The sequence below is a fragment of the Scyliorhinus canicula genome, chromosome 13, assembly GCF_902713615.1.
Source record: "Scyliorhinus canicula chromosome 13, sScyCan1.1, whole genome shotgun sequence".
Lineage (NCBI taxonomy): Eukaryota > Metazoa > Chordata > Chondrichthyes > Carcharhiniformes > Scyliorhinidae > Scyliorhinus > Scyliorhinus canicula.
The window spans coordinates 44,935,367-44,951,177 of record NC_052158.1 but is presented as its reverse complement, the minus strand read 5'-3'; the positions used below and the strand labels follow the sequence as shown (position 1 = coordinate 44,951,177).

The window sequence follows — 15,811 nt, the reverse complement described above, 5'->3', positions numbered from 1 at the left end:
GTGTAGGTGGGAGCGTCCCGAATGAGGAGGAAGACTTGTGGGCTCACCCGTGCGTAGAGTAGTTGGAGCTGCTGTGGGTCTGAGATGACTTCAGCGGATGCTCTGAGATATCCTTCAAAGCAGACTAGCCAGTGCTCAAAAGTTGCTGAGGCGTCGGCTGCGTGTGGGTTCAGCTCCAAGCGATCCGGCTTGAGTAAGACATTCATCTTCAAAATTCTAGCACAATAAATTGATGTACATCAATGACCACTCAATGAATGGTGAACTATTGTAGCTTTATTGTGCGAGATGTAAAGCCTCTGGCAGATGGACCCAAGAATGGGGGCAGTGCAGGAGAGCGTACACTTTTATACAGAGCCTGCTGGGTGGAGCCAGCAGGCCGGGATTTACCATAATAACTGGAGTACACTGGCAGTGTACCATAATACATGTAATGTATGTTCAGTGGTTTACCACAGTGAGGAGAGGAAGGATTGTTGGGGGGAGAAGGGGGCCACCAGGTTAAGAGAGAGCGCTATTGTATGGATAAGAGAAAACATTACTCAGTTGTTCTTCGGATCTGCTGTCAAACACATCCGAGACTCCACATCCAACACTGATGATGGCAGTTTGAAAGCCTCCGAGTATGAAGAATGCTATTCCCACGAGAAATCTCTGTCAACGTTTACCAGGGGAACTGAGAACTGCAATAAGTGAGGTTTTATTCAGATGGGACAATGACAAGTTTAAATCCCCACCTGATCTGCTGCTCAAAGTCGCCTCCGTTTTCCCGGTCAGTTTCCCAAACTTCAGGAAACTCCTGTTGCTGCAGAAATATTTGGATTGTCTGTGGGAGGCGTCAATCAGAGAGCCCACCCACTCTGCCCATTCTCTCCTCTTCCTCTACCACAGCTGCTTCACTTCCTGTAGGGACTCAAAACCAAGTCAGGAGATGGTGAGTGAAGGAGCACAATTTACAATCATTACATTGCACAATATCCACACTAATGTTCAGACAGTCTGACTATCTTGTGGGCAATCTGGTGTGGAAATGCCCCTTATGCTGTGTAAGAAGATCCAGCTCAGAAACCTGTTTACTCGGTGCTTTGTGCTGAGCTGTTTGATTGGCTGTTTGTTGGATATTGAGGGTGTTTATTGGGAGCATTTCCCTTCTGATTTACAGGCTGAGTTTTGTTGATGGTTCATTACTGAATATGAGAAGGTGAGGTGTAATTATCTGGGAGGGGCAGAGTGTCTGAGGATTCTCACTGATTTCCTATTGTTGAGTTGTGTGTGTGTTGGGAGCTGGTTACTATCCTGTGGACTGTGAATAGTCAGTTCTGTCTGTGTTGGGATCTGGATGTTTCCTGTCATTTCAAATCCCTCAAAGACCTTCGCCCCCCCACCCCATCTCTGATTTTTCTGGGAGGGTATGGAAGAGGTTTACTGGAATGTTCCAGGATTGAGGGATTACAGTTACGAGGGTAGACTGGAGAAGCTGGGAATGTTTTTTTGAATAAATGTAGAGTGCTCAATTCATTTTTTCCAATTAAGGGGCAATTTAGCGTGGCCAATCCACCCACCCTGCACATCTTTGGTTTGTGGGGGCGAAACCCACGCAAACATGTGGAGAATGTGCAAACTCCATACGGATAGTGACCCAGAGCCAGGATCGAACCTGGGACCTCGCGCTGTGAGGCAACTGGGCTAACCCACTGTGCCACCGTGCTGCCCTTGGGATTGTTAACCTCAGAGCAGAGAAAGCTAAGAGTGTTGGAGCGGTTTAAAATCATGAGGGATTTGCACAGAGTAAATAAAGAGAAACTGTTTCCATTTGCAGAAGAGTCGATAACTTGAGGTTACAGATAAATAATGATTGGAAAAGAATCAGGCGACTTTAGGCAAAATCTTTTTGCACAACGTATGGTTAAGATTTGAAATTCACTATCTGATAGGGCGGTGGATGCAGTTTCTAAAATGATAACCTACACTAGGTTCAAAGGACTCTAAAGTTTACTGAAAACTGCCCCTGACATGTCTGTCTACTGGTTTGATGATAATCATGGAATGAGGGCTGTGCCAGGCTGTGAGATTGTGGTGGATTCAATCCTGCTGCTGCTGATGGCTCGCTGCACCTCGTGGACATCCAGTTTTGGGATTTTGACCTTAGTCTACTTCCCCAGTGATGATTATCATGGTGGAGTACTCATTCATCAGATGGGAGGGGAGTGGTAGTTTTCGTTGAACTTGTTTGACTTGAAGCCATGAGACTCCATGGAGTCAATATTGAGACTTCCCCACCTGCTGGTGGGATAGGACATTCCCAGGGATGATGAGGGAGGAGTGTGGGATGTTTCCGGATTGATACCATTCAGTTATTCAAGCTCAGAGTGAATTGACTATTCTATATTCAGCCCAATTGTCTTTCCATTGCCCGAATGGTGACTGGAAAGATGGGGACTGTATGGAGGAAAGAAAGTAGCCACATTGTCTGCTCCTGGTCACTATTCAGTGTCCCTGCTGGAAACAGAGGGTGTGTGACAGTCAAGTGAGGAAAAAGAGATCTGATCTCCCACACAGGGGAATAGCAGACTGGCACTCATTGTGGCAGGCTGGTTTAGCACAGTGGGCTAAATAGCTGGCTTGCAATGCAGAACAATGCCAAGAACGCGGGTTCAATTCCCGTACCGGCCTCCCCAAACAGGCGCCGGAATGTGGCGACTAGGGGCTTTTCACAGTAACTTCATTGAAACCTACTTATGACAATAAGCGATTATTATTAACTAAGGAGTCAGCTCCTTCAGTAAAGGAGAAGAGAGAGTTGGAGGAAATCACGTTTCCTTTTCCTGTTTTACAGAAAGATTGCACTATACCATACAAGTGACTACAGAGAGGATAGACACCGCAGATAGATCCTGACCATCACCCAAAGAACAATTTCACAACTGTGAGAAGACATCCAGTCCCTTCACAACATTGCTCAACACAGAGAAGGTTGGGCAGTGAAACCATCATCTGGAAATCGGTCAGATCAGGGGAGCTTTGACATATCATCAGATCTGAAACTGGTCAGTGGTGTGGAACCTTCCATCAGAATCAACCTTTCTGAAGGTTTGGCTGTGGGTGATCGGTCAGGGTGAGATTGGGAAGAACTATAAGGGGGCTCCAAGTGTGGTGAGAGCTTCAATCATTTATCGAGCCTCAAGAACAACTGACCCATTCCTCCAGGTGAGAGGCTGTTCCAGCGTGAGGAGGGCTTCAGAGGCTCAGAAGATCTCCTAACATACATGGTGCACCAAACTACTCTCCCACCTATAACGCAAGGACAGCCACATGGATGAGAAACCATTCAAGTGTGAGGTATGTGACAGATCCTTCACAAATTCAACGTCCTTCCTGATACATCAGAGGATTCACACCGGGGAGAAACCCTTCAAGTGCAATGTTTGTAACCAAGTCTTTGCACAGTCTTCAACACTCGTGAATCACCGGCGCATTCACACCGGGGAGAGACCATTTAAGTGTGAGGTGTGTAACAAAAGCTTTACACAATCATCAGGCCTAGTGAATCACCGCCGCATTCACACAGGAGAGAAACCATTCACATGCGAGGTCTGTGACAAATCATTCTCGCATTCATCTGCCTTCCGAAGACATCAACGTACCCACAGTGAGGAGAAACCGTTCAAGTGTGAGTTGTGTGACAAAGCGTTCACAGACTCATGGACGCTCCTGAATCACCAACACACCCACACTGGGGAGAAACCGTTCCAGTGTGAGGTGTGTAACAAGAGCTTTGTACAGTTATCAACCCTGGTGAATCACAGGAACAGTCACACAAGAGAAAAGCCATTCAAGTGTGAGGTGTGCGACAGTTCATTCTCACACTTATCTCACTTCAGCATACACCAACGCATTCACACTGGGGAGAAACCGTTCACGTGTGAGGTGTGTCACAAAAACTTTGCACGATTATCACACCTGGTATATCACCGCCGCCTTCACACAGGAGAGAAACCGTTCAAGTGCGAGGTGTGTGACAAATCATTCTCACACTCATCTCACCTCCGTGCACACCAGCACATTCATACAGGCGAGAAGCCATTCCAGTGTGAGGTCTGTGACAAGAAATTTGCACGATTATCAATTCTGGCATATCACAGGCGCATTCACACAGGGGAGAAACCATTCACATGTGAGATATGTAACAAGGACTTTGCACGATTATCGGACCTGGTTAATCACCAGCGCAGTCACACAGGAGAGAAACCGTTCAATTGTGAGGTGTGCGATAAATCATTCTCGCAGTCTTCGAACCTCCGTGCACACAAACGCACTCACACAGGTGAGAAACTGTTCAGGTGTGAGCTGTGCAACAAATCATTCTCAAAATCATGGAGCCTCCATATGCACCAGCATGTGCATACTGGGGTGAAACCCTTCAAATGTGAGGTTTGTGATAAAGCTTTTGCAACGTCTTCAACTCTCCTGATACATCAGAGGATTCACACAGGAGAGAAGCCCTTCAAATGTGATATTTGTGACAAAGCTTTCACTCAATCCTCTGATCTCCTGAAGCACCAGAGGATGCACACAGGGGAGAAGCCCTTCAAGTGTGATATTTGTGAGAAGGCTTTCACGCACTCTTCCGCACTCCTGAAGCACCAGAGGCACCACATAGGGAAGAAACCCTTCAGACATGAGGAGTGCGACCAAGCACAGTCAACAACATTCAAAACACCAACAGACCCATATAGGGGAGAAGCAATTCAATGGTGAGGGATGCAACAAGACATTCACACAGTCAGTGTATCTCCTGATCCATCAACACACTCAAATGGGGAGAAACCCTATCGGTGTGAGTTCTCTAATGAACCGATCACACAATCCTGGAACATCAGTGAATCCACACGGGAAACAAACCCTTTCAGTATGACGTGTGCCAAAATTGTTTCAGCTGCTCCTCCTCTCTTGCCAAACAGCAACATCTCCACACCCACTTGGAGCCAGCTCACTTGCTTCCCTTACACTGAGAGTTGTCTGTGGTATTCACCCTCCAATGCTCACACAGGGGAGCTGTCGTTCCAAAGCACTGTCTGTCTCAGCAGTGTCTGTCTCCAACCTCTCCCACCATCAGTCCAATTTTTTCAAGAAGGGCAATTTAACCTTTGATCCGATCGCCAAACGTCACTAAAAGAAGACATCAATTTGTATAGAAGCTGCTGTATAAACTCAGCATCTTTTCAGTGCAGCGTCAGGGACAAGTCACTCACTGACTCTCACTCTGACCAAGAAGACAATCAGATACTCAGTGGTTGGAAAGGCTTCAGCTTCTGATCTACCAGCACAAGCATGCGGGGGAGGAGCCATTCCTGGGGTAGTAATGGAGGGACTTCAATTAGCCTCAGCATGTCCAGAGGGGAGAATCAGCCAGGAATCCCGTTCCTCATCAGTGACTCCAGCTGGGAAGTCAGGGGGAGGGCAGGATGTGTCTCGGCTGTGACAGTCTCTATTGCCTCTCAACATTCACTGTCTGGGTCTACACCTGCTGAATAGCCACTCGAACAGAGCTGTGGTGCCATGGCTTGGTGTTGGCTGAACCCCCAGATCAACTATCACTCATCAATATTCAAAACTAAACACTGTTGTACAGTGAGATTCACTCAGAGACTCCTGCACGACCTACCTTGTTGTCACTTCTTCACAACGTAGCTGAAAACACCAGCTTTAATTTTAATGCTGTGCCCCCTGTGCTGGTAAAGTGAGTTACGTCTCAGGAATGGGCATGGATTAGAGTCAGAAAAAACATTTTCAAATGTTTTGATATTTTAATTAATCCAAAGTTTCCACTAAGCCAAACATTGTGGTGTTTGTCTGATGTTTTATCAATCTTCTGAACAGATTTATAGCTCATATTAAATTCACTTTTTGAATTCACCCAAATGACCTAATTTGTCAGCATGGTGTATTCCTAGATGGATAAAGAACGTGCTTGGCAACAGGATGGAAATCTGTAACTAGTGGTGTTCCACAGGGATCAGTGCTCAGATCACTGTTGTTTGTAATATACCTATAAAGGATCTGAAGGAAACTGTAGATGGCCTGATTAGCAAGTTGGTGGAGCTGCAGATAGTGAAGGGGACTGTCAGAGAATAAACAGAATATAGATAATTGGAGAGTTGGGCAGATCAATCCGGACAAATGAAACGGTCAAGATGTATCTTGATAGGCACGTGAACGGGCGGGGAATGCATTTTGGAATATCAAATTCAGGTATGAATTATACAGTAAATGGCAGAACCCTTAGGAGCATTGACATGTAGAGGGATCTGGGTGTTCAGGTCCATAGTTCCATGAAAGTGGCAATGCAAGTGGATAAGATAGTTAAGAAGGCATACAGTATGCTTGCCTTCATCGGCCGGGCATTGAGTACAAGAGTTGGCAGGTCATGTTACAGTTGTATAAAACTTCAGTTCGGCCACATTTGGTATATTGAGTATTGTTCTAGTCGCCACACTACCAGAAAGACATGATGCTTTGGAGAGAGTGCAAAGTAGGTTTACCAGGATTTTGCCTGGTCTGGAGGGTGTTAACTATGATGAGAGGTTGAATAAACGCAGATTGTTTTCGTTGGAAAGACGGAGGCTGAGGGGAGACCTGATTGACGTCTGCAAAATGACGGGAGGTATAGACAGGGTGAATAGTGAGAAGTTTAAAAACAAAAGAACAAAGATAATTACAGCACAGGAACAGGCCCTTCGGCCCTCCCAGCCTGTGCCAATCCAGATCCTTTATCTAAACCTGTTGCCTATTTACCAAGATCTACTTCTCTCTGTTCCCCACCCGTTCATATGTCTGTCCAGATGCATCTTAAATGATGCTATCGTACCCGCCTCTACCACCTCAGCTGCCAAAGCATTCCAGGCACCCACCACCCTCTGTGTAAAAAACTTTCCACGCACATCTCCCTTAAAGTGGGCAGCACGGTAGCATTGGTGGGCAGCACGGTAGCATTGTGGATAGCACAATCGCTTCACAGCTCCAGGGTCCCAGGTTCGATTCCGGCTTGGGTCACTGTCTGTGCGGACTCTGCACATCCTCCCCGTGTGTGCGTGGGATTCCTCCTGGTGCTCCGGTTTCCTCCCACAGTCCAAAGATGTGCAAGTTAGGTGGATTAGACATGATAAATTGCCCTCAGTATCCAAAATTGCCCTTAATGTTGGTTGGGGTTACTGGGTTATGGGGATAGGGTGGAGGTGTTAACCTTGGGTAGGGTGCTCTTTCCAGGAGCCGGTGCAGACTCGATGGGCCGAATGGCCTCCTGCACTGTAAATTCTATGATCTAAACTTTTCACCTCTCACCTTGAAATCGTGACCCCTTGTAACTGACACCCCCACTCTTGGAAAAAGCTTGTTGCTATCCACCCTGTCCATACCTCTTATAATTTTGTCGACCTCAATCAGGTCTCCCCTCAACCTCCATCTTTCCAACGAAAACAATCCTAATCTACTCAACCTTTCTTCATAGCTAGCACCCTCCATACCAGGTAACATCCTGGTGAACCTCCTCTGCACCCTCTCTAAAGCATCCACATCCTTCTGGTAATGTGGTGACCAGAACTGCACGCAGTATTCCAAATGTGGCCTAACCAAAGTCCGATACAACTGTAACATGACCTGCCGACTCTTGTACTCAATACCCCGTCCGATGAAGGCAAGCATGCTGTATGCCTTATTGACCACTCTATCAACCTGCGTTGCCACCTTCAGGGTACAATGGACCTGAACTCCCAGATCTCTCTGGACATCAATATTCTCCAGGACTCTTCCATTGACCATATAGTCTGCTCTTGTGTTAGATCTTCCAAAATGCATCACCTCGCATTTGCCTGGATTGAACTCCATCTGCCATTTCTCTGCCCAACTCTCCAATCTATCTCTATTTTGCTGTATTCTCTGACAGTCTGCCTCGCAATCTGCAACTCCACCAATCTTAGTATCATCTGCAAGCTTGCTCATCAGACCACTTATACCTTTTTCCAGATCATTTATATATATCACAAACAACAGTGGTCCGAGCACGGATCCCTGTGGAACACCACTAGTCACCTTTCTTTATTTTGAGACACTCCCTTCCACCACTACTCTCTGTTTCCTGTTGCCCAGCCAGTTCTTTATCCATCTAGCTAGTACACCCTGAACCCCATACAACTTCACTTTTTCCATCAACCTGCCATGGGAAACTTTATCAAATGCTTTACTGAAGTCCATGTATATGACATCTACAGCCCTTCCCTCATCAATTAACTTTGTCACTTCCTCAAAGAATTCTATTAGGTTTGTAAGACATGACCTTCCCTGCACAAAACCATGCTGCCTATCACTGATAAGTCTATTTTCTTCCAAATGTGAATAGATCCTATCCCTCAGTATCTTCTCCAACAGTTTGCCTACCACTGACGTCAAGCTCACAGGTCTATAATTCCCTGGATTATCCCTGCTACCCTTCTTAAACAAAGGGACAACATTAGCAATTCTCCAGTCCTTCAGGACCTCACCCGTGCTCAAGGATGCTGCCAAGATATCTGTTAAGGCCCCAGCTATTTCGTCCTTCGCTTCCCTCAGTAACCTGGGATAGATCCATCCGGTCCTGGGGACTTGTCCACCTTATGCCTTTTAGAATACCCAAAACCTCCCCCTTCCTTATGCCGACATGACCTAGAGTATTTAAACATCCATCCCTAGCCTCAACATCCATCATGTCCCTCTCCTTGGTGAATACCAATGCAAACTACTCATTAAGAAGCTCACTCATTTCCTCTGACTCCACGCATAAATTCCCTCTTTTGTCTTTGAGTGGGCCAATCCTTTCTCTAGTTACCCTCTTGCTCCTTATATACAAATAAAAGGCTTTGGGATTTTCCTTAACCCTGTTAGCCAAAGATATTTCATGACCCCTTTTAGCCCTCTTTATTGTGCGTTTGAGATTTGTCCTACTTTCCCGATATTCCTCCAAAGCTTCATCAGTTTTGAGTCGCCTCGATCTTACATATGCTTCCTTTTTCATCTTAGCTAGTCTCACAATTCCACCCGTCATCCATGGTTCTCTAATCTTGCCATTTCTATCTCTCATTTTCACAGGAACATGTCTGTCCTGCACTCTAACCAACCTTTCTTTAAAAGACTCCCACATTTCAAATGTGGATTTACCTTTAAACAGCTGCTACCAATCCACATTCCCGAGCTCCTGCCGAATTTTGTTGTAGTTGCCCTTTCCCCCATTTAGAACTCTTCCTTTAGGACCACTCTCATCTTTGTCCATGAGTATTCTAAAACTTATGGAATTGTGATCGCTATTCCCAAAGTACTCGCCAACTGAAACGCCAACCACCTGGCCGGGATCATTCCCCAATACCAGGTCAAGTATGGCCCCTTCCCGAGTTGGACTATTTACATACTGCTCTAAAATACTCTCCTGGATGCTCCTTACAAATTCTGCTCCATCTACGCCTCCAACACTACATGAGTCCCATTCAATGTTGGGGAAGTTAAAATCTCCCATCACAACCACCCTATTGCTCCTACATTGTCCTATAATCTGTCTACATATTTGTACCTCTACTTCACGCTCGCTTTTGGGAGGCCTATAGTAAAGTCCCAACAATGTTACTGCACCCTTCCTATTTCTTAGTTCTATCTATATTGCCTCAGTGCTCGAATCCTCCATCGTGCCCTCCTTAATCACAGCTGTGATATCATCTCTGACTTTATATAGTTTCTCCCAGGGTGGGAGACTATGTTACAAGGGGGCACAGGTTCAAGGTGAGAGGGGGATGTATGGAGAAAGTTTTTCACGCAAAGGGTGGTAGGTGCCTGGAACGTGTTGCCAGTGGAGGTAGGCACGATAGCAACGGTTAAGATGCATCTTGATAGACACACAAACGGGCGGGGAATGGAGTGATACAGATCATTTATGCAATAAGTACCCCCCGGAGAGAGAACACTAGAGGTGATCGTCTCCCTGGACGCAGAAAAAGCCTTCGACAGAGTCGAATGGAACTACATCCTCGAGGTACTGGAACGGTTTGGGATTCACCGCCTGTGTGAGGCTCCTGTACAACGCTCCCAAAGCGAATGTCCGAACTAACACCACCAGCTCTGAATACTTCCAGCTACAGAGAGGAATAAGACAGGGTTGGCCCTTGTCCCCAGTCTTGTTCGCAATAGCGATCGAACCCCTGGTGATAGCCCTGCAGGACGCAAAGAGCTGGAAAAGAATCCGGAGAGGGGACAGAGAGCACAGAGTTTCACTCTATGCAGATGACCTGTTCCTCTGTGCCTCGAAGCCACAGGAGGGACTGAAGGCAATACTACAAATACTGAAAGAGTTTGGAATCTTCTCGGGCTGCAAACTTAATCTGGACAAAAGCGAGGTATTCCCAGTGAACCCAAAAGGGGAAGGGACAGAGCTGAAGGGGCTCCCGTTTAAAACAGCCCAGAACAGATTCAATTACCTGGGGATCCAAATAGCCAGAGACTGGACACAGATCCACAAGTGGAACCTGACCAGCCTGGTGAAGGAAGTAAGAAGAGACCTTCAACAGTGGGGCTCACTTCCACTCTCCCTGGTGGGGAGAGTGCAGACGATTAAGGTGAACGTACTGCCAAGGTTCCTGTTCCTGTTTAGATCCATACCGATCTTCATCCCCAAGGTCTTTTTCCAAACGTAGACAGTCTAATCATGTTGTTTGTATGTGTGTGTGTGTGGGTGGGTGGCGGGGGGGGGGGAAGAACCTGGGAATTCCCAAACCGACACCGCAAAGAGGAAAAGTCAGAGGGGGTTTGGTTCTACGGAACCTACAATACTACTACTGAGCAGCAACGGCAGAAAAAGTGAGTGGATGGGTACAAGAACCCAACACAGATTGGGTACAAATGGAAGAGGCATCCGGTAAAGGAACGACCCTCCGGGCCCTGGCTACAGCAGCACTCCCACCCTCCTCAACAAGGTACACAACGAGCTCAGTGGTAGCAGCCACTCTGAGAACATGGACCCAGTTGAGACAGCACTTCGGGATAACCAAAATGGCCCCCATCTGCGGCAATCACAAATTCACCCCCCTCCCGCCATGCCAATACCACCTTCAAAAGATGGAAGCGGGACAGTGGCACACTGACGATCGGGGACTTCTACGTAGGGTGCAGACTGGCGACACTGGAAGATCTGACGAGGAAGCGGAAAGTAGCAAAAGAAAAGGAATTGAGACAGCTCTAAATAAAACACTTCCTCCATAAAGAGACAGTAGGGTACCCCGGGGCCCCAGAAAACACACTATTAGAGGACCTGAGGCACAAGCAATGAGAAGGAGGGGCTATGTGGGAAAATATACAGACACCTAATGGACAGAGCTCGAATACCACTGGACGAGACCAGACAAAAATGGGAGGACGAACTGGGGACAGAGGATTGGGATTCTCGAGGGAAGCACTGAGCAGGGCGAACTCCACCTCCTCCTGCGCAAGGCTAAGCCTAATACAGCTGAAAGTGGTGCACAGAGTGCACCGGACCAGAACTCGAATGAGCAGGTTCTTGCCGGAGGTGGAGGACAAATGTGAGCGGTGCCAGAGGGGCCTAGCTAACCACACCCACATGTTCTGGGTTTGTCCCAAGCATGCTGGGTTCTGGACAGCCCTCTCCAAGGCAATGTCCAAGGTTGTGGAGGTGAGGGTGAAGCCATGCCCAATAGTGGCAATCTTCGGGGTATCAGAGCAGCCAGAGCTACACATGGGGAAGGGGCCAACGCCCTTGCTTTCGCTTCCCTAATCGCACGCCGGAGAATCTGGTCGGCTGGCGATCGGCAGCACCACCCACAGCTGCAGACTGGCTCGCTGACCTCTTGGAATTTCTCCACCTGGAGAAGATTAAGTACACCATCCGAGGGTCAGAGGAAGGCTTCCTGGATACTTGGGGGCAGTTTGTTGGCCTGTTCCAAAACCTGTTCGAGGCCAGCAACGAGGAGTAAGCTAAGAAAAAAGAAGATGAGGAACCAAAAGACTGTGCAACCCGGGGTTGGGGGGGTGGGGGGGGGGGGGGGGGGGGGGGGGGGAAGGTGGACAAACCACAAGAGAAGAGGAAGGGTGCTGAAACCAATGGGCAGGTGGGGGGTGGCAGGGGGGGGAATCATAGACCGATCCAGAGGGCAACAAAATGTACATAGAGTTAGTTAAATGAAGGACAAAGCAAACCTCTCTGTAAAATAAAGTAAATTAGTGCAGGCAAGAAAAGTGTAATGTATACATAACTTTATAAATATGAGAAAAGCCAATTAAAAAAATTTCAAAAAAAAATTGTGCTATAAATAGTCAGTCTAAATATTTGGATTGGCGCAGGCTTTGTAGGCCGAAGGGCCTGTTCCAGTGCTGTAATGTTCTTCTATTCACTGAAACACTCAGGAGCCTACGGTAAGAATCCTGTACACAATATATTTGTAATGTCACTGTAGCTGGTATACTTTACAGAGTTAGTATAGAGTTACAGGGAGGTAGCCACACCCAAGAGTAGCTGGGTTACAGTCAGGGGAAAGAAAACTAACAGGCAGACAGTGCAGGGATCCCTCGTGGCCGTTCCCCTTCAAAACAAGTATACCGTTTTGGATGCTGTTGGGGGGGATGACCTACCGGGGAAAGGCCCCAGCGGCCAGGTCTCTGGCACTGAGTCTGGCTCTGGGGCTCAGAAGGGAAGGTGGGAGCATAGAAAAGCAATAGTAATAGGAGATTCAATGGTTAGGGGAATAGATAGGAGATTCTGTGGTCACGAGCGAGACTCCCGAAAGGTATGTTGCCTCCCGGGTGCCAGAGCCAGGGATGTCTCGGATCGTGTCTTCAGGATCCTGAAGGGGGAGGGTGAGCAGCCAGAAGTCGTCGTGCACATTGGTACCAACGACGTAGGTAGGAAAAAGGGTGTGGAGGTAATAAACAAGTTTAGGGAGTTAGGCTGGAAGTTAAAGGCCAGGACAGACAGAGTTGTCATCTCTGGTTTGTTGCCGGTGCCACGTGATAGCGAGGCTAGGAATAGGGAGAGAGTGCAGTTGAACACGTGGCTGCAGGAATGGTGTAGGAGGGAAGGCTTCAGGTATTTGGATAATTGGAGCGCATTCTGGGGAAGGTGGGACCTGTACAAGCAGGACGGGTTGCATCTGAATCAGAGGGGCACCAATTTCCTGGGGGGGGGGAGGTTTTCTAGTACTCTTCGGGAGGGTTTAAACTAATTTGGCAGGGGAATGGGAACCGGATTTGTAGTCCAGCAACTAAGGAAGCCAAAGCACGTAGTGATGCAGTGGGGAAGGTAACACTGACAAAGGAGAGTACTTGCAGGCAAGGAGATGGGTTGAAGTGTGTATACTTTAATGCAAGAAGCATCAGGAATAAGGTGGGTGAACTTAAGGCATGGATAGGTACTTGGGACTACGATGTGGTGGCCATCACGGAAACTTGGATAGAAGAGGGACAGAAATGGTTGTTGGAGGTCCCTGGTTATAGATGTTTCAACAAGATTAGGGAGGATGGTAAAAGAGGTGGGGGGGGGGGGGGGGGTGGCATTGTTAATTAGAGATAGTATAACAGCTACAGAAAGGCAGTTCGAGGGGGATCTGCCTACTGAGGTAATATGGGTTGAAGTCAGAAATAGGAAAGGAGCAGTCACCTTGTTGGGAGTTTTCTATAGGCCCCCCAATAGCAACAGAGATGTGGAGGAACAGATTGGGAAACAGATTTTGGAAAGGTGCAGAAGTCACAGGGTAGTAGTCATGGGTGACTTCAACTTCCCAAACATGGAGTGGAAACTCTTTAGATCAAATAGTTTGGATGGGGTGGTGTTTGTGCAGTGTGTCCAGGAAGCTTTTTTAACACAGTATGTAGATTGTCCGACCAGAGGGGAGGCCATATTGGATTTGGTACTTGGTAACGAACCAGGCAGATGATAGATTTGTTAGTGGGGGAGCATTTTGGAGGTAATGGCCACAATTCTGTGACTTTCACTTTAGTTATGGAGAGGGATAGGTGCGTGCAACAGGGCAAGGTTTACAATTGGGGGAAGGGTAAATACAATGCTGTCAGACAAGAATTGAAGTGCAGAAGTTGGGAACATAGGCTGTCAGGGAAGGACACAAGTGAAATGTGGAACTTGTTCAAGGAACAGGTACTGCGTGTCTTTGATATGTATGTCCCTGTCAGGCAGGGAAGAGATGGTCGAGTGAGGGAACCATGGTTGACAAGAGAGGTTGAATGTCTTGTTAAGAGGAAGAAGGGAGACTTATGTAAGGCTGAAGAAACAAGGTTCAGACAGGGCGCTGGAGGGATACAAGATAGCCAGGAGGGAACTGAAGAAAGGGATTAGGAGAGCTAAGAGAGGGCATGAAAAATCTTTGGCAGGTAGGATCAAGGAAAACCCCAAGGCCTTTTACACATATGTGAGAAATATGAGGATGACTAGAGCGAGGGTAGGTCCGATCAAGGACAGTAGTGGGAGATTGTGTATTGAGTCTAAAGAGATAGGAGAGGTCTTGAACAAGTATTTTTCTTCAGTATTTACAAACGAGAGGGGCCATATTGTTGGAGAGGACAGTGTGAAACAGACTGATAAGCTCGTGGAGATACTTGTCAGGAAGGAAGATGTGTTGCGCGTTTTGAAAACTTGAGGATAGACAAGTCCCCCGGGCCTGACGGGATATATCCAAGGATTCTATGGGAAGCAAGAAATGAAATTGCAGAGCCGTTGGCAATGATCTTTTCGTCCTCGCTGTCAACAGGGGTGGTACCAGAGGATTGGAGAGTGGCGAATGTCGTGCCCCTGTTCAAAAAAGTGAATAGGGATAACCCTGGGAATTACAGGCCAGTTAGTCTTACTTCGGTAGTAGGCAAAGTAATGGAAAGGGTACTGAGGGATAGGATTTCTGAGCATCTGGAAAGACACTGCTTGATTAGGGATAGTCAGCACGGATTTGTGAGGGGTAGGTCTTGCCTTACAAGTCTTATTGAATTCTTTGAGGAGGTGACCAAGCATGTGGATGAAGGTAAAGCAATGGATGTAGTGTACATGGATTTTAGTGAGGCATTTGATAAGATTCCCCATTGTAGACTTGTGCAGAAAGTAAGGAAGCATGGGATAGTGGGAAATTTGGCCAGTTGGATAACAAACTGGCTAACCGATAGAAGACAGAGAGTGGTGATGGATGGCAAATATTCAGCCTGGAGCCCAGTTATCAGTGGCGTACCGCAGGGATCAGTTCTGGGTCCTCTGCTGTTTGTGATTTTCATTAACGACTTGGATGAGGGAGTTGAAGGGTGGGTCAGTAAATTTGCAGATGATACGAAGATTGGTGGAGTTGTGGATAGTGAGGAGGGCTGTTGTCGGCTTCAAAGAGACATAGATAGGATGCAGAGCTGGGCTGAGAAGTGGCAGATGGAGTTTAACTCTGACAAGTGTGAGGTTGTCCATTTTGGAAGGAAAATATGAATGCGGAATACAGGGTTAACGGTAGGGTTCTTGGCAATGTGGAGAAGCAGAGAGATCTTGGGGTCTATGTTCATAGATCTTTGAAAGTTGTCATTCAAGTGTCAGATAGAGCTGTGAAGAAGGGCTATGGTGTGCTAGCGTTCATTAGCAGAGGAATTGAATTTAAGAGCCGTGAGGTGATGATGCAGCTGTACAAAACCTTGGTCAGGCCACATTTGGAGTACTGTGTGCAGTTCTGGTCGCCTCATTTTAGGAAGGATGTGGAAGCTTTGGAAAAGGTGCAAAGGAGATTTACCAGGATGTTGCCTGGAATGGAGA

General features: G+C 47.2%; 2 protein-coding genes across 2 annotated transcripts in view; one reads left to right on the top strand and one right to left on the bottom strand.

The window, feature by feature from the left end:
- Positions 1-15,811, bottom strand: part of LOC119976643 (zinc finger protein 721-like) — a 999,221-nt gene that overhangs the window by 401,503 nt on the left and 581,907 nt on the right. The window lies entirely within an intron of this gene.
- Positions 1-15,811, top strand: part of LOC119975583 (zinc finger protein 729-like) — a 72,225-nt gene that overhangs the window by 30,466 nt on the left and 25,948 nt on the right. The window contains exon 8 of the mRNA XM_038815371.1: positions 3,298-4,754. Coding sequence (XP_038671299.1) covers positions 3,298-4,754 — 1,457 coding nt within the window. The remainder of the gene's footprint in view (positions 1-3,297; positions 4,755-15,811) is intronic.